At 41.3% G+C, this 19,539-nt stretch overlaps 1 protein-coding gene across 1 annotated transcript in view; it reads left to right on the top strand.

The window, feature by feature from the left end:
- Positions 1-19,539, top strand: part of HBS1L (HBS1 like translational GTPase) — a 75,945-nt gene that overhangs the window by 52,837 nt on the left and 3,569 nt on the right. Inside the window, exons 6-16 of the mRNA XM_015412725.1 lie at positions 2,963-3,222; positions 3,363-3,528; positions 4,826-4,943; positions 5,494-5,640; positions 7,314-7,388; positions 8,067-8,184; positions 8,326-8,394; positions 9,912-10,016; positions 12,442-12,532; positions 17,869-17,977; positions 18,348-18,448. Of these exons, the coding sequence (XP_015268211.1) occupies positions 2,963-3,222; positions 3,363-3,528; positions 4,826-4,943; positions 5,494-5,640; positions 7,314-7,388; positions 8,067-8,184; positions 8,326-8,394; positions 9,912-10,016; positions 12,442-12,532; positions 17,869-17,977; positions 18,348-18,448 (1,359 nt within the window). The remainder of the gene's footprint in view (positions 1-2,962; positions 3,223-3,362; positions 3,529-4,825; positions 4,944-5,493; positions 5,641-7,313; positions 7,389-8,066; positions 8,185-8,325; positions 8,395-9,911; positions 10,017-12,441; positions 12,533-17,868; positions 17,978-18,347; positions 18,449-19,539) is intronic.

Genomic DNA, 19,539 nt, shown 5'->3' with positions numbered 1-19,539 from the left:
GTTTAAAGTGGCAGCTGTTAAGCCATGAAGGCTCACAATGTGACCCAGTCAAATATATGCAAAACTCTTTGGAACCAACTGTCTTTAGAAATAGAAAAGGAATTACCAGAGAGAAAGAAAACAATTAGTTGATTTATTTCTCTCTCTGTTGCATCTTATTATTCCTTCTGTATCTCACTGTGTACCAACTGCAGTCATCAGGCAGCCATTTGTTGGGTATCACACAATTTAGGATAGGCTGTCCGGCATTGCCCAGAGCCCAGGACATTGTGGCTCCAGCTCCCTGAAATGGGCTCCCTGAAGAGGTGAGGGGGGGCTTCCCTCCCTGGAGATCTTCAGGAAGCCCTGCAAGGCCTGCTTGTTTGCCAGGGCTTTTGAGGTTTTTTTAATTGAAGGTATCCTTTGGGGGGAGGGGGGAGAGATTTGGGGTTTGCTATTCTATTTTGATTTTAATGAAAATGTTTTTAACTATTGTCAAGTGCCTTGAACCACAAGGAAAGATGGAATATAAATGTCTTAATAAATAAGTAAGGTTTTTATGAGGATGGAAGATGGAGGAACCACAAGCTTCCCTTAGTATTGAATTGCTTTTTAATCTGCTTTTTGTTTCATGTTACATTATAGCATAGTGCATACTAACAGAAGAACATAAAAAAGGTTTAACCTAATATTACTAGGAGCTTAGCTTTCTAATATTTGTAAACTAAGATGAGCTACAGTGTTGGGCTAAAACTTTCCAGTTTGGGGGGGTGGTGGTAAATGGGGGAGGATGGAAATCTCTATGTGATGGTCATGAGGGGCCCCTTCAGGAGGTGTAAGGACTCACAGGCCAGACTAATTTGGAGCGAACATGTTGGTTGCACCTTCCAGTCATTGCTAGCAGGCAGTTGGAATAGCCATTCTTTTTCTGTTGGACATCCAATAGATGGGTTTGGAAGTGCTGTTATTAATGGGCTGGCAGCCACTTCAGAGAGATCCAGTCTGTGGAAGACCAAGCCTCAGGGAAGTTATATGTAATAATTGTGGCTATTTTTGACCTAGCCCTAGGTCACTATTATTATCCCCTCCCATCTACATTTCAGGCACAAGGAAGTAGGCAGGTTCCAGGGAACTTCCTGTCCTTCCTGCCTTTCTTCTTGAAAGAATGTTTCTGCAAAGGGGGAGAGCTTTGGTTGCTGCTTTATGGGATAGGCAATGTTTCTCAGTGTGTGAGACATAGAATATAGAGTCCATGTCTAACACTGGTTTCTAATAGACTGCCCACATTCCTAAACTATTGCAGGCTGCTTGAAAATTCCCAACATCCAAACCTACTCCTGGTTTCAACCCCCAAAGGAGTTAAATTTTTGACCCACCTTTTCATTAATATTCTTAAGGCCCCTTAAAAAATCAGAGCTGCATCACTACCAAGTATAAACCTGAGAGCTGGCACTTCCTTCAGCAACAGGCAATTGATACTGTCAAGTGGTTGCAGCAGTAAGAATGACAAATGGGCTGTCCTTGGGCTCTCTCTTCGAGGCATTGGGTGTGCCAGTTCCTTCTCCACTTAAGAATCATTGTAAAAATAAAGTACATGACAAATGTTCTGCCTGTTCTTAGGTTTTGGATTCTGTTACAATGAACATATTGAATAGTTTCTATCAAATCCTGTCTTTATCTAGATTGGGGTATGATGTTCAGGGAGCCGAAGAAATAAAAATGACAGTGGACTGAAATCAATGATGATTTTCCAGCAGCAGAAACAGGGAGGGGAACAATTTTCACTGATTTCACCTGGCCCACTGCATGCTTCCAGCACTGTTCTTGAAGGTGTGCTATCACTCACGAGTTTTTTTTACAGAGCTCTGTGGGTTGCTTAGTATGTGTGTGGGAATTTGGAGAAAATGCCACTCCACACACATGGATAGAAGTGACTTATTCCAGTGGAAGAGTACTTTTCGACTGGACCCAGTGTTTTTTCCCCTTCCCTTAAATGCTGTTTTCTTGGGAATTGCAAATGTTACAAGGATGGTGTAACTAAGTTATTTTGTATTGGACCCTTTGAGTATATGTGTGTATACGTTTAGCCTGGAGAGGAGACAACTGAGAGGTGATATGATAACCATCTTCAAGTACTTGAAGGGCTGCCATCTAGAGGATGGTGCAGAGTTGTTTTATGTTGCCCCAGAAGGTCGGACCAGAACCAACAGGTTGAGATTAAATAAAAAGAGTTTTTGGCTAAACGTTAGGAAGAACTTCCTGACAGAGTGGTTCCTCAGTGAAACAGGCTTCCTCGGGAGATGGTGGGCTCTCCTCCTTTGGAGGTTTTTAAACAAAGGCTAGATGGCCATCTGGCAGCAATGCTGATTCATGGGAGGGAGGGCAGGCAGGAAGGGTTGCCTCAGTGCTTAGTTCTTGTGGCCCTTTCTTACACACCCAGGGAAATGCTGATCACCACTTTGGGGCCAGGAAGGAATTTTTCTCCAGGCCAGGATCCTGGAGGGTTTTTCCCCCCTTCTTCTGGGCATGGAGCAGGGGTCACTGAGAGTGTGTGTGGAGGGAGGTATTTGTGATTTTTCCTGCATTGTTCAGGGCTTTGGACTAGACGACCCTGGTGGTCCCTTCCAACTCTATAATTCTGTGTAGACACATAATAATATGTGTGGATAAATACACAAAGTGAGAGCTACTTGAAAGTGTAATAAACAGATTATGAAAAAGTCTTGGATTAAAATCCAGTTTGGATAAACAAAAGTCAATGGAATAAAAGACCAATTTGAATGTTCTCCCACAGTACAATATAGGTCTCATAAATGCACTTTTCTGTACAGTCCAGTTTAAATAACGTATTCAGCTGAATTTTGTGGCTATCTATTCGTTTAGAACTTCAAAATGGAGGGAGAAGTACAAGGAATGTGTCAGTAGAAAATTTCATTTGTTCTATGAACTTTGTTCTCTTAAATCCTATTTCTGCCTTCTGTAGTGTGAATGCTGAGGAGAATGGGCATAATGCTCTTACGCCACAAAAAGGAATCTCAGCTGGAGATGGCAGTGCCAATTTGGGGATTACTGAGGTTCCATCCAAACCAGCACTTTCATCTCAGACTGTTCAAGCATTAGAAGAACAGACTTCAGCTCCGACTCCAATGAAAAAGTCTGGAAAAGCAAAGCAACAAATAGATGTGAAAGCTGAGCTGGAAAAGAGACAAGGAGGAAAGCACTGGCTTAACCTTGTGGTAATAGGTACTGTCTTTAGCGGCAAAAGGGAAATTAATATATATACTCTCTTTCAAATAGAATACAAATATAACATGGCTTCTCAAATATAATATGGCTTCTAACATGCATGCATCAGTGATAATTAACTGTTTTCCTCTTCTTAGGACATGTTGATGCAGGAAAAAGTACTCTAATGGGTCATTTACTCTATCTTCTGGGCAACGTCAACAAGCGAACTATGCACAAATATGAGCAGGAATCCAAGAAAGCTGGAAAGGCATCATTTGCTTATGCTTGGGTTTTAGATGAGACAGGGGAAGAGAGAGAGAGGTGAGCAATATTCCCATTTTAGTTTTGTTTTTTTTGTAATATAAAGTTAGCATGGCTAAATGTGACGTATTTCCTCACTGCCAGTGATATACAAAACAACAGTTTCTAAGGATTTCTATCCTTAGTTGTGAAACCATGACTTAAGTCATTGTAGGGCCATGATCAGTTTCCTGTGTCTTGTTTGCCTTTGCTATGGACTTGATATATAAAGTGGCAGACTAAGAAATGTTATAGGACAATCCATGCAGTTTCATTTTGTTTAAGTAGGGTGCACACTGTTGCCTCACATGAACTGATAACTTGTTTGGCTTCTCCACTGCTCATTGTGAGTTAAGAGTGCTCTATAACAGTGGTTCTCACTGGTGGGATGCAGAAGTAGTGTAGGTAGGACACAGGGGTTTTGTAACTGTTAGAATGTGCTCTCCCTCAGTCCCTGTGTCCACCTGTCAGAGTGACATGCTGTCTGCTGCTGACACTATTGGCATGCTAGTAGTAGTAACAGAATGTCCCTGCACTTATACATGTCCTCCTTGGAAAAAGCGGGCTCTTTATTTCTACCACAGTAGAACTCAGGTTCTTTGATAAAGTCCGAGGACCACTGTTGTATAACATAACGACCACTGTCTCATATAGCTTCCTTTCAGTGATTGCTGATTTCATGGAGGAGCTCCCTGATGAGCTTCTGAGGAACTTCAGGGTGCTCTGGACATAGTTTAACAAAATACTGTTGTAGGCTGTTGACATCAATACCAAAAGTGTGCTAGCCATTGTGTTTCAGATGAGTGTATCTTCTGCTATACATATCAAAATTAGGAGTAAATTGTATACCTAGTTTTACTTAATGCAGCTGTTGTGAAAATAGTTGTTTGGTGTGATGAACAGTCTTGGAATTGCTCTAATGTGCCATGATGTAACACTTAAATATAGTAAGCTCTTATCTTAGTAAGTCAGATCTTCCCCAGGACAGTTAATGCACCAAAATTGTGGTATGTTTATTATGTAACTGATGTAAAAAATAGTCATGCAACTTTAGGAGGAGGGTATTACTATGGGCATATTTATTTAACTATTTGTATCCCACTTTTTTGTATATGAGGCTCAAAGTGACTCCCAACCAACATACACCTACAACAGGCATAGCACAAAAAAATATTTTTTTGTCCAATCTCCTGCTTATCCCAAAGAATTTGTTGATGATTTTTAGAACTGGTACAACAAATAGGATAATCAGTGAGTACATGTAATCATGGTAAATTTTAGAAACCACTGAAAATTATGCATTTCATTTTATTTCAAGGGGGGTGACAATGGATGTTGGTATGACCAAATTTGAGACACAAACAAAGGTAATTACATTGATGGATGCTCCTGGCCATAAAGACTTCATTCCAAACATGATAACAGGAGCTGCACAGGTAAACAGACTCCTTTCTTGGCACTTTTTGAATATGTGGTACAATGCTAAATTGAGACATTACAAAAATTGAGTTTTGAAGTACTTTCAGCTATCAAGGATTTCCCCCCCTGCTGTCTTCGAGTGCACTCAGGTATAATTTTTTGTTATGATGGTGAGAAGAGAATGATGCTCTGACACCTTTTTTGGGGGGTGCAATTGAGCCTTTTGTTCTGAAACGTCTTCCACTATGATTGGTGGAGTGGAGTGAAGCTGTTCTAGCATGTTCTTTGGACAGGTGGCATAGAATGTTATAAATACGTTTGTAATGTTGTAAAGTAGATACATTTTAAGATGAAGATAAGCAGCTTTAAACCACTCCTGACACAAGTAACAACAATATCTTTTTTTTTTAATTCCACCCTTTTCCCATTGAGCTCAGGGTTGCATACATGGTTTCCCCTTATTTTTACCCCTCTAACAACTCTGAGAGAATTGGAATCTAGCCCCCGCCCCATCCAGCACACAGTCTACTATACCACATTGACTCCCTGACTCTTTTATTTTCTTAGGCTGATGTAGCTATACTAGTTGTGGATGCCAGCAGAGGAGAGTTTGAAGCAGGGTTTGAAACCGGTGGACAGACACGAGAACATGGACTATTAGTTCGATCACTTGGGGTAACACAGCTGGCAGTTGCGGTCAATAAAATGGATCAGGTATTTTATTTCTTGTATTAAGTATTCCCTCTTATAGAGAATGTAACACAGTGTATGAACATTACCAACTTGAAAGCAAAAGTTTGGTGTCTTGGCTGTTTGGTGTCTAGGGCATTTTGTATTGTGGCCCTATAGAAAGATCTGAAAATTGTGGGCTGTGTACAGACAATAAAACATTTGTCTTAAATTTGCTTACTTAAACTGTAGCTGGTTAGGGTTTCACTGTGTTTTGAGGGCACTAGAAGATGGTGGCCTCTGTTGATACATGTGTGGCTTGCCATGCCCACCATGAAATGGGGCTGTCTGGCCTTCTTTTAATCACAACAGTGGTCCTCAGATTGCTGATGTCTGAAAATCTCTGTTTTAAGGACACTCCCTCCTTCTGCCTTCAGGGATTCATTGAAACAGAAAGGAGGGAAGGAGACTGATGCTGGGCCAAGACTGAAGAGAAAGAGGAAGCTTGGCTTCTGCCTTCCCCTGCTGTTTATTGCAGCTGACCGACAGCAAGTGGTCTGTGCATAGTGAAGCTTTGCCAGCAGTCTGGCAATGCAAGGGAGCTGCGATAGCACCTGGGATTCTACTTGGAGTTAGGAAGGGAGACAAGAAGCAGAAAAATTTGGTTGTACAAACACATTGATAAATTATATAATTGGATAGATTGGGTTTGTGTTCATCCATATCCTGAGAATTAGTCCGAGTTAAGTAAAGCTCATTTGTTTGTTGCTTCTCTGTGAACTTGTATTTAAACTGCATTTGCCATGTTTAAATCTAGTATTCTGTCTACTACATCACACACAGTTGTTTTGTTGTGTCCCACCAAGGTCAATCTTATTTTTAAGTATTTAATAATCTTTTAAAGAATGGTAGTAACCACTCAATATAATCTAAGTTACCAACTGGTCTGATTTTCATCATTCCAGAACAAAACATGGCTTGAAATACCGTGTTTCCCCGAAAATAAGTGGGGTTACTTGTACTTGTCCTCTGCTCTTCCTCAGTAGCATATTGGACACCTTCCGACCTGAGGGGCTCATCTTCCGGCGTCATATCTTTTAGCCTTTTGATACTGTCCATGGGGTTTTCTTGGCAAAAATACTGGAGTGGGTTGCCATTTCCTTCTCCAGGTGGATCACGCTTGGTCTGAGTTCTCTGCTGTGGCCTGTCCGTCTTGGGTGGCCCTTCACGGCATAGCCCACAGCACCTCTTAGATTCAGCTAATTTGGCTCACATTTTCCATGTGAGGACATGACTTCCATGGCCAGCACTCCACTGCTACTGAACCATTTACAGATTTCCCAAATTCCTTGCACGAAACAGGTTCACCTGGTGACCTGTGTTGACAAGAAGTCGATATTGAGGCTTAAATTTTTCCTGGGAGATTTAAGTTCAGAAGAGAACGATTAGTAGCCAGTCCTGATTGGCAGAGAAAATGTCCATTGAGCACATGGCTGGGAGTCAGAATGAGCAAGAGGCTGTTCTGGGTGTCTAGGAACAGAGCATGGGAGCCCAGGAAATTCATCAAAAAAAATAATGAATCTGTGACCTCTATCCTTGGTTCATAACAGTAGAATGTAATGCTAGTATTTGTTTTACATGAGTAAAGTTTGTATTCAGAACATTCTTTTTTTACTGGAATATATGTTTTTTTACTGAAATATATGTTTTTATTACAGGTGAACTGGAAACAGGAGAGATTTCTGGAAATTGTTGTTAAACTTGGGCAGTTCCTTAAGCAAGCTGGCTTTAAGGTATAAATAATATAAAATTCAGATGATTGATTTAACTGCCTTTGGATGCCGTGTCAATATCCTCTGCTTAAAGTCCCGGAGTTTTTGCATGTACTCCATTTTAACTGTGTTTTGAAACAGCGATGGGTGTCTGCCTGAGCATCTCCCCACTCCCCAGCAGAGCTGTGGTAAAAATCTAGATGTTTGGTGACCCTAAATATATGAAGGTATCTAGCAGTTATAAAGATTGCTTCCAGATCTGCACAGGATTGAGGCTCACTGACAACCCAAAACCTGAAATATTTTCTGATCTGGCATTAATGTACTCTTCAATATATATATGTTGTTGCTTCCTTGAAGAGCATTTATCTTACTGTCCATTATCTGTGAATATATTTATCAATTGTATGGATTCTAAAGGGAGATAGTGGTAGACAGCTTTGTCCTTTAAAAGTGCGTGTAAAATGCTCTGAACAGTGAGAGGAAATGACTGCAGGTACTGATTTCCCGATTTTTTCCCAAAGCTTCATTTCATTCATGAGAGGATTTACCACTGATCTCCAGTAACTGATTAAATAGCTTTAGTCTTTTCTTCCTTGAGAAAGCAGGGAATCTTGGCTTGCATTTTCAAAAGCTTAGAAATGTATTAAAAACTGGTGTGCCATTTTTCACCATAAATCCAACTTCTCTCTCAACCAGGAATCAGATGTAGCTTACATCCCTACCAGTGGGCTTGGTGGTGAAAATCTAGTTACAAGAAGTCAGTCAAGTGAGCTGACCAAATGGTATGAAGGAAAATGCCTGCTAGAACAGATTGGTGAGTATCATACTGCTAAGATTTTTTTAGCAATTTCAGATTACAGCCAGGGGTGCGCAGCAGAGGTAAATAACTGAAATCTTATAGTTGCTCTATGTGAAAGGCAGGACCCGTTAACAAGTTGTGTTGGGTTATTTGCAGATTCTTTCAAGCCACCCCAAAGATCAGTGGATAAACCATTCAGATTATGTGTATCAGATGTTTTTAAAGGTTAGTAGTAAAGTCTGTTAAATATTTTTAATGAAGTTCGTTTTATATGTCTTCATATCCATGAATTTTTAAATTTAAAATACTAATGGTTGGGTCCAAGCTGTGATCATGGGGGGTTATGTAAAATTTTCTAATGCAACCTTAGTATTAAAAATATTAAACATCCGATGATAATGGCTGCGATTCTGCCAACTGTTTGGTGGATGTGCTCAGAAATACAGTTTTTCTCAAATTCTTTTCAACCAGCAGGAAGACTTGTACCTGGAGTGGCAAGGGGGCAAGATCCTTTCCCTCCTCTGCAAGTTCAGCTCTGCTGACTTGGAGGAAGGTGACAGGCTTGACCCATGCCCCCTTGTCATTTCAGCCTCTCAGCCCCAGGTGGGATCTGTCAGGGGATCTAAAGGAACTGCCCCAGCAGGGAGGGGAGCACAGGGCAAATTCACATCTGCTCGTGCCTTCTACTGGCAGTTGGTTGGACCGAAGCCATTACAGTTAGCCTGTTTCCTGGCACTGAATATGCCGATATAAGTGAAATGACTGGGATATTCCATAGTTTGTGATGTTGCATTGGTGCAACACCTGTTCTATGCTATCATAAGCACCTGTTTGCTGGATCTGAAATGCTTAGGATTAGCCCAGCAGAGACATACTTATTGAAATTAGTAAAAGTTGCTAGATGTGTACCAGCATGTCTCAGTGCTTGCACCTATATTCCTTTAAATCCAGCCACTTGAATTTTGATGCCAGGAGGGTTTTTTTCCTAGATACTTTCAGTGTTTGCCAAAGGAGAAAACCAAAGGGATCCCAGTAGATAACTTGATTCCAAGAGCCTCAGTCCAACAAGGGCTATGCACACATGGAAGCAGGCTTCTGTATATATGCTGTTTCTGTATATATGCTGTTTCGGGAATTGTAGTCACAGCAAAGGTAGAGTGTAAATGAAGCTGTCTTATAATGAATCAGACCATTGGTCCATCAGAATCAGTACTGTCTACTCACACTGGTAGCGGCATTCCAGGGTTTCAGGTGGAGGTCTTTCAGAATGCCTGCTACCCGATCCTTACCTTCAGATACTGGGGACTGAATCTGAGAACCTTCTGCATACCAAGCAGATGCTCTTCCATTGACCACAGCCCCTCTCTATCCTCAGTTCCCGACTCCTAGATTAGGTGACCATCATACTCAGCCAGTGGTCACTGTTTTGAATTCACTGACAACGTGCTTGTAAGGTTGGAGGGCAGTTGTTTTAAAATATCCAACTCATATTATGTACACATATTGAGGAGACAGGAATTATACAGATATGTGTAAGAATGTTGCGTACAGCACAGCAATCTCTTACTGCTTGGATTTTGATTTATTCACATCTCATTTCCTAGTCAAAATCATTTTACAAAGTTTTGCAATTGTTCAATTTTCATTATGATATAAAACTAATTATACAGCTGTTGACCTTTGTCTTACTAAATATCTGCATAAATGATGGCACTCTCTGAAACTCATCATGTTTATTCTAGATCAAGGATCAGGATTTTGTGTGACTGGTAAAATAGAAGCAGGCTATGTCCAGGTTGGAGATCGACTGCTAGCAATGCCTCCTAATGAAACATGCACTGTGAAAGGTACAGCCAGTGTGCAGTGTCGTCTCTAGTCTTGGGTAGATACTGGAAAGAGTTTTGATCTAACAGTATGTGAGATCTGAAATGAACCTCTGTCACTGAGCTGACTTGTTACTTCAGATATACCCTTTATTAGAATGACTGAAAAACTGAAACAGGAATTATTATGGTGGTCAGTATTCATTAAAAGTTAGTTTTAACAAGAAAGCCAAAGACTTAGATAAGTGTTAAAACAAAGGCTGACCTAGAGTTTTTAAATCAGTTTTTATAGGCATATAAAGAGTTTTGCTTATTAAGATCATTTCTGACAGAAGCAATAATAAATTTTGTTGGCCAAATACTGCACCAGGAATATAATGAGGGTACTAATGTAGTTTACAGAAGAAGAAAAGCGTTTCAGTGTAGTGGATTTGTTCAGTGCTCTGGTTTATACTAACTACTTCTTGAAACTGTCAGCAGTCTGGGGTTCCTCTTCTTTCTGGTAATTGCAGGGGGAGGATAGTGCATATCTCATTCTTAAAGATTTCATTTTGTTGAAAATCATAGTGAACATTTCCAGCTCAACAAATGCTTAAAGACATCTCAATATAATAATTGAGAGAAAACTATTATAGACCCAGGCTAATCAAGATCATCCCTGTGCATGCATTGTCTTGAACAGTGAAGTGAATGCGAAAGATACTGCTCATAAGATTTGTGTGCAAAAGTTCCATGTGCACATCAGGACCGCTATGTGAGCAAAGGAGCTCCTGCATTAAGACTAATAGTACTCATCTCTTTTGGTCCCCTCAGTGACTGTAGCCAGTGCCAATCCCATTCATTTCAGTGTTACTGAACTGCATGCGCAGAGCTATATTTTGAAAGGGGAAGGGTTTGCTGATGAGGGATTTGTTTGTCTCTGTGTGTATTGCATCATTATGAACCTTAGTGGCAGACTTGCTTGGCATCCGTCATATTGGAAGGGAATCTTAAGATACACACAAATAGAAATGATAAAGATGATTAGGGTAGAGAAGTACAGTCATCTGTGTCATGTTGTCTGAGATAAAGGTTTCTCTCATTCTTCTGATCCACTTCAAAGGATGTACACAACCTTGACTATGGAGGGACGAGCATTTCACTTTTTGAAGTGAGGTGGTCCTTTCAGTCTGAGAACCCACTTGGCTCTTTCGTAAAGGCAGTACAGTTGTTGGATACCAAAATACTCTTCAAACTGGACCATTCTGAACTAAAGTAGACAGGCTTGGTGGAGGGTCATGACTGATTAAGTTACATGCCTAAATGTTTACATGTGCTTCTGCTAATCAAAATGCCCTGTTCAGCTTTGAGGTCAAAGTAAAAAAAAAGGTCTCAGAAGTTTTGTTTAAAAATGCATATTAGGAGAAGGGATGATTTGAAATGTTCGAGAAGGCAACACCTAGGAGTTTGGATTCAAGGATCCCAAATAATGGTTTTTTCATTTTACAAGAGAGCTGTTCTCCTTGACAATTCTCATATTATAAAGCAAGCTAAACTTGTTTAATCTCCAGTAAAATCGACTGGATGGCTTTGTGAACAGCATCCCATGCTTCTACTTCATTAATTCTCATTAGTAACTGAATACTTTATGCATGACTGTAATACTGGTACTATTTTAATGCACAAGGCTTAATTGTCATTCTGACATTACAATCTTCAGTTTGAAATACACTTTGTTTATATCCCAAACAGGAAGAAAGACTTGAGACATTAAACACTATATTAACTTGGCAACGTTGCTCTGTAACACATAAAATTATTCTACAATCAAGCATTATTAGTACTTTTTAATTTTAATACTTGCTGAATACTTTTTCTTTATATGATCTCCTGTTACTGATACCAACAAACATAAATGCTTTATGTATGTGTTCAGTTACGTATGTATTACAGGATTTCTTCAGTAATCTTTGTATACGATTTTGATGATTTCTAGTACAGATTTTAGTGTGCCACATAGCAGACTTGTTTGTTTCACCATTATGTAGAAAGCCAACATAAACTCATTTGTTGAAAAATGAAAGCAGGTACCTCCAAAACATTTAAAACAGCTAAAATGTTGCGGGCAGTGTGCCTGTACATAAAGAGCGGAAGGAGGGAGGCTTGTCGAATTCTTGTGCAGTCATACTTTCAAAATTGTGATATCTGTACAGGGTGATGTGCTTAGAGCCCAAAGTTGTGACGTGCTGAGAACTTTCTGAATATCCAAAGTAACCTGAGATAATGGTGGTTCCAGAAAACAAAAACGTTGTTTCTCTGAGGTTTTAGTTAACAGCTTTTACTATCACCTCATTCATACTGAAAACTGATGAGCAATGGTTTGTGCAGCAGAATTTGGCACAAACAGTAATGCTTGTAGCTGTTAAACCAAGGTAGTTTACTGTTCAGTTCTGGTCTTACTCATTTCTAGGAATTGCCCTGCACGATGAACCAGTGGATTGGGCTGCAGCAGGAGATCACATTAGTCTCACTCTGACTGGCATGGATATCATCAAAATCAAGTGAGTTCAGAAAAGAGTTGTATTCTAAGCAACGGTTTGTTTATCAAGAAACTTTGTAACCGTTGCGCTGAATAATCAGTGGTTTACCAGGTTTTTTTTTTTGGGGGGGGGGAGAACTTTGTTACCTGTATCTTTCAAGCAAGAGTGAGGCAGGCCATAGGGAATGAAAAACTGTCAATATTTTGACCGTAATCAGGCCGTTTTGTAAAAAATGTAATGCTACATTGAGTTGCTTACAAGGTATACTCTCTGACATACATAGTTCCATTTTCTGAAAGTTATACTAAAGCCCAAATGAACACTCATTTGGTAAAGACCCAGTTTTAGCTACTGAGGTTTGTTTCACAAAGACCCAGTGGAACAGTTTGCAGGCTCATGAATATGTACTTCTGCCCTCCCCTTGCTGAAATTAGGAGGGACGTCCTGACAATACAGTTCCTCAGTGGAACAGGCTCTCTCGGGAGAAAGTGGACTCTCCTTCTTTGGAAGTTTTTAAGCAGAGGCTAGATGGCCATCTGACAGCTTTGCTGATCCTGTGAACTCAGGCAGATCATGAGAGGGAGGGCAGGGAGGGTCACATCAGTGCTTAGTTCTCATGGCCCTTCCTTACATGCCCAAGGAAATGCCAATCGCCAGTTTGGGGTCAGGAACCAATTTTCTCCAGGCCAGTTTGGCCAGGGATCCTGGAGGCTTTTATGCCATCTTATGGGCATGGAGCAGGGGTCACTGGGGGTGGGGGTGGAGGTATTTGTGAATTTCCTGCATTGTGCAGGGGGTTGGAATAGATGACCCTGGTGGTCCCTTCCAACCAATGCTCCCTTTAAGCTGTGGAGTCTTGTGAGCAAAAATTCTACTTCGTGAGCTACTGGCATGAAAGTTGCGAGCGAGCAATTTGGCTGCTGCATAAATTAGTTTGCTCTGAAGCCATCCATCCTGAGCTAAGACAAGAATGTGTGAGCCGGAGGCTAAAAAACTGTGAGCTAGCTCACACTAACTCGGCTTAGAGGGAACACTACTTCCAACTCTATGATTTTATGATTCTGTGATTCTATTAAATGGATTTTTTTCCCATCCTTCTTCCAAGTTAACTGTGGTTTTGTGTTGCTGATGGAGAGCAAGTTCCCTTGTATCCCTGGCTCACAAACCCACTTCAAAACACTTTTCTGGTTTACAGTGGCACCATGTTTTGTCCGTGCACATGCTCTTCTTTGCTGTTGTTGTTAGCCATTCAGTCATGTCCGACTGTTGGCAATTCCATGGGCCAGCTCTCTCCACGTTTTCTGATCTTGTACTGTTTCCATTCCGTGCGCCTTGGTGTTTAGTCATGCCGGCCACATGACCACGGAAACGGACAGCGCTGGCTCTTCGGCTTTGAAACGGAGATGAGCACCGCATCCCTAGAATCGGATTCGACTGGCTTTCGAGCAAGGGAACCTTTACCTTTACCTTTGTCCTTGAGTGGTTCCATGCTCGGGCTGGTGTCAGTTTTTATGGTGTCTAGCCACTGTGTTCTTTGGTGGCCCGGTTTGCTTTTGCCGCTAATCAATCCAAGGATAATTGCTTTTTCTAGTGAATTATTCGGCATGATATGGCCGAAATAAGTCAGTAGCAGTTTTATGATTTTTCCTTCCAATGAAATGTCCAAGGAATGTGCAGGAGCCTTCTCCAGCACCACAGTTCGAATTAGTCGAATTTCCTCCTGTCTTGCTTCTTCATGGTCCAACTTTCACAGCCATAGGTTGCTATGGGGAACACAGTAGCACAGATTAATCACGAAGAGTTATGCTTGACTCTGCGACTGAACAGTAACAACAAAAAAATTCATGGTCTGAACCACAGTTGGCGCCTGGATATGTCTTGACAGCGAGTACTGAACTGGTTCATCTATGATTGCATAGGATATAGTCAGTCTGATTACGGTGTAGTTCATTTGGAGAGGTCCAAGTGTATAAGCAATGTTTGTGCTCTTTGAATCAAGTATTCATGTTTCGAAAACAGTTTTCTTGGCAAAATTGTACCAAACGATTGGCTGCATTGTTCCTTTCCCCATGTTCAAATCTACACATGATACCTGCAGGCCCGTAGCCAGGATTTTTTTAAGTCAGGGGGCATTTAAATTAGGGGGCACTGGCTAATCGAATTAAAGGAATTAAAGGAATACCTGGCTCCTTCCCTGCACCTGTCACCAGTTGGGGACCGTGGGCTGGATGGGAAGTCATGGGGCCTTGCCAGTAAGTGAGGGGGCCTAGCCCCGAGATGCCCCACTGTAGCTACTGGCCTGGTTGCCTGTCTTAGTTTGGGTGCCACCTTTTGCACTGAAATCTCCCAATATGTAAACAATGTCTTTTTTGGGCACTGTTTTCAGAGTTTCTTGGACGATGGCATAGTAACCCTCTATGTTGAGTTCTGTTGCATCAGTTGTGGGGGCATAGGCTTGGACAACTGTGATGTTGAGGAGCCAGGCACGAATTCGGATGGTCATAATTCAATTATTGACTGTTGAGAAGCCTTTCACTGCACGAGCAAATTTCTTGTTCACGATAAATGCTACTCCATTTGTTTTCTTGGTGCCATGTCCTGAATAGTAGACAGTAAAATCCTCAGGTTGGAAATAGCCATTGTCTGTCCAGTGTAGCTCACTGATGCCAAGGAGGTCAATTTTCAACCTTATCATTTATTGTTTGACAATATCCAGTTTACCCTGACTCATTCCTCTGACATCCCATGTTGCTACTCTGTGTGTCTCTGGACAGCGTAGGCTCTTGCTTTCACTTTTGGCTTTATCAGCAGCTGCGATTCCTCCTGGATTTGTCCCAGGCACATTAATACCATGACTACTTGCTAGAGATCTTTGCTCTTCCCCAGTAACTTCTTGGGTACCTTTTGGCCTGGTGGTCCTGCCATTGGGCATCATGTCTGATACTTTTGAGAGCCTTTCCATAAAATTTTCTTGGCAGATTTTTCTGGAGTAAGTCGCCAGGTCTTTCTCCAACCCTCCCCATTTATTCGGGCTTGGGACCGGCATGCACACAGGTGTACATGGCTGGGTTACTCCTTTTTTAGGTTAATGTTAAGAGGGAAGGAGTGAGCACTTTCTTATAAGGCTGACTTGCAGCTTGCAAAGCATGACTTCAGAGAGCTGGTATTGAACCTGTATGTTAAACTGAAGTGGGCGCAACAGAAGGAGAAGAGAACATATCCACTCCTTTACTTGGGCTCTGTGCATGGAGTGAGGGGGTTAATTTGGTTCATTCCATGTTTCATTTCAGTTATCCCCAGTATCAAGTTCTTGCTCTCCAGCTGTTTTTCCATGCCAGTTTTAGATCTGTGAAGCGCTTTCTGCCTGTAATTCCCACCCGCTTTACTGGCGTGCTTAGTTTCACTGTGCCTGTATATAAAATCTAACAAATGGAGACAGCTTTTTTTGGCCACCACCTCCTTTGGCTTGCTAGGATCACATCAGAGCACTGGAATCCCTTCCTGCCTGAATTGTTTGGGTGTGTGTGTGGGGGGGGGAAGAGTTTTTGAGCTTCACGCGTGAAACAGCTTTTGAAGATTCTCATTTATTGGAATTTCACAAAATATAAAAATGAGATTGATAATATAATGGGAGATGTGTTAATTAAGGGAGACATGACAGGGTATGAGGAATGGGGATAAGGTTGTTATGCCGTCGGTTCACTGAGCTGCATGAAAAACAAACTGCTACTGGAAAACCAGTCACCAGCTCAATCTGAACATCATACAAAAGCCATATGTTAATTAAACCATGATTAGTGCGCTGGTCTGAATGCAAGCCACAACACTAAATGGGTAAAGATCATTCAAGCAAGGATCTGAAGCTGGTTTATTAACTACAGTTAGTCTGAACTACGGTTTTGTATGACGTCTAAATGTAGATATCCTGGTTAGATCCTGGCTTGTCTTCTGGAAGTGTGCTCCCAAGCAGCAGGGGGAAGTGAAACCATTTTCTGTCAATGCAAATGGCAGTTTCAGTCCTTGTCTGTGAGCTGAATATTGTTTTCACAAATTTAACCATAGTTAAAACCACATTTTTGCTATATGTCTGAAAAGAGCCATAAATTAGGTCTATTCCTGTATTGGGATGGTGGTGGTATGATTTGGGAGTTGCCCGTGAAACACAGGGCTGGATACCAGGCATTGTGCAAAGAGTCTTGCTGACGTCATTTGTCTTGTTGCTTGATGGATCTGGAGTAGGATTTTATATAAGAGAATATGGTCTTACATTCTAGTGACAGGGCTTCATTTACTTGGTTTATACCCTTCCCCTCTCCCCAGTAGGGACCCAAAGTACTTTACATAATTCTCCTTTCCCTCATTTTGTCCTCTCAGCAACCCTGTGAGGTAGATTGGGCTGAGAGGGTGTGACAAGCTCAAAGTCACTCGGCAAGCTTCCAGGGCAGCGTGGAGATTAGAGCCTGGGTCTGTCAGTTCCTAATCAGACACTCTAACCACTGCAGCACAACTTTGCCCTCTTTGCTGCCACTCAATAAGATGAATTACTGACTACTACATCAGCTGTAAGGTAGAAGGGCAGAGGGAATAAGAATAAGAAAAGTTTACTCTGATTGGTGAACTTTGTGCATAGGAGCCATGACTACATCATAGCCAGGGAAAAGGGAAAGGAGTAGCAAAAAATTAGGCTCCCCCTTTTAAAACACCAGTTTGATTATCTAAAGCTTGGGAAGGGTGATGAAATTCTCTTTCCAGATTTTTTATGACAGTTTTGTGAACTGCTTTGTCTTAACACCAGAAGTTACTCAGGGAATAATAAAATGAACTGATTATGTGCATGAAAAGTGCATATTTTATGTGCTTGTAATTTTCTTTAGTATTGATTTGATAGAGTAGATACTATAGTGGGTGTCCCAAGATATGCAGTAGAACTATTTCCAGTGCAGTGTTCCTTCCTGTCCTTTGAGGCTGGAAAAACCAGCAATACCAGCTGGATAGAAATGAGGTAGAGAACCAGCAGTCCTTAGCCAAAAGTGAGAAGGAGGATTTCCCCTTCCATTTATTGCAGCTGACCAATAACAGCCAGGCTTTGTAAATAGTGAGGCTTTGCCAACAGGCAGCTCAGGATATTAGTGGGGATTCTGCTTGGAAGAAGGAAACAAAGCAAGTGACAGACTAACTTGGATGCACAAATTGTGGCCTTTTTATGTACACCAGGTAAACTAACCGGTTTGTTCAACTATTGTGATTTAATTAAGCTACAATTTATTGTTACATCTAATTGAAGCTAGTGTGTGATGACATTAAAAATGTAGTGTCTGTATATGGTCTGATTGGTTTCCACATTACCTCTTTTGCAGGGTTGGCTGTGTATTTTGTTGTCCCAAGGAACCTATTAAAGTCTGTATGCGCTTCAGAGCACGACTCCTCATCTTCAATATTGAGATTCCCATCACCAAAGGATTCCCTGTAAGTCTGGGCACTGAGTGTTTTCAGAAGGTTGTACAAGTTTTTAAAGCACTTGAAAATAAATCATGCTTATCCTATCCATGCAGTATTGCACATTGATGCTTCCTTGTCATCCTGAGCATAAGGTACAGTCTACGTCTTGATATTGTGCTTGACAAGATGACTTTATTCACTAATCCTTGGAAGATTCAAAGTCATGGATCAAGATATTGGACAAAAGAGTAGACAGAATCTTCAGACAAGGGAAGCTGCTGTTGTGTCAGATGGGTTGCATGGTTAAATGAGAATATTGTACAATGTAATAGTGGGCGGGTTTCATGCTGAATAAGCTTCAGGAGCATTATCAATTAAAACAAAACTATTTTTTTAGGTGCTTTTACATTATCAAACTGTAAGTGAGCCTGCCACTATTAGAAGGTTATTGAGTGTGCTTCACAAGAGTACAGGTGAAGTCACAAAGAAAAAACCTAAGTAAGTATCTTATGAGGTAATTTGTTCTGAAAAATTAAGTCTGAATGTATGTCATGTAATATAAGTCCTACTTGAATGTGTATTAGAGTTAGAGACTGACTCACATTATAATGAGTATAATGTAATGCAAACAGTCTTCTGTGTGGGTCTCAAAATACTGTAAAACAGATATTTTTATCCTGTTGAGGTATAGTGAGTTTTAGTATCATGTCTGGAGCCATCCTTCCTGAACTAAGACATGTCTACAGTAATATAATTTGATATTTTACGGCTGCAGTCCAGGATTCACTTGCTTGAGAGCAAGCCTCCTTGACACTTACTTCTGAGAAGACATCCGTATGATTGATAGTTATTTGGGGGGAGGCAGGAGTGACCAGTCAATAAGTTATCAAGGATCTCCTCCCCTTCTCTGGAGCAGTCTGGAACTAAAGGAGCTGAAAATAGGAAAGGACAGCATATTGCCAAAAGAGAGGAAAATCTAGTGCATACTGTAGTGGTTAAGTGCACGGACTCTAATCTGGGAGAACCAGGTTTGATTCCCCACTCCTCCACTTGCACCTGGCTGGATGACCTTGGGCAAGCCGTAGTTCTGATAAGAGCTGTTCTTAAAAAAGAGCAGTTTCTGTCAAGAGCTCTCTCAGCCCCACCTACCTCACAGGGTGTCTGTTGGGAGGGGAAGGGAAAGGAGTTTGTAAGCCGCTCTGAGACTCCTTTGGGTAGTGAAGGGCGGGGTATAAATCCAATCTCCTCCTCCTCTCCTCCTTCTATATTCAGGAATCCATTTCTGGGGGGGGGGGTTGCCTCAGGACTTAATGAAAATGGAAACTGGAAGACTTTTAATTATTATGTGAGCAGAATTTTGGAATAGTTTACGAAAGGAAGTTGAGAGGAACTTGTGGCATTCATAGAAAAAGAGAAAAAATTCTGTCTCAGATGTGACATATAGTGTGTTCACCTTCCTAAGAGAGCCAGTTTGGTGTAGTGGTTAAGTGCACGGACTCTAATCTGGGAGAACTGGGTTTGATTCCCCACTCCTCCACTTGCACCTGCTGATGTGACCTTGGGTCAGTCACAAGCTCTGGCACAGCTGT

The sequence above is a fragment of the Gekko japonicus genome, unplaced genomic scaffold, assembly GCF_001447785.1.
Source record: "Gekko japonicus isolate JY-2015 unplaced genomic scaffold, Gekko_japonicus_V1.1 scaffold184, whole genome shotgun sequence".
In the NCBI taxonomy this organism is placed as follows: domain Eukaryota; kingdom Metazoa; phylum Chordata; class Lepidosauria; order Squamata; family Gekkonidae; genus Gekko; species Gekko japonicus.
The sequence above is the reverse complement of the archived record's forward strand: the minus strand, read 5'-3'. Positions and strand labels throughout refer to the sequence as shown.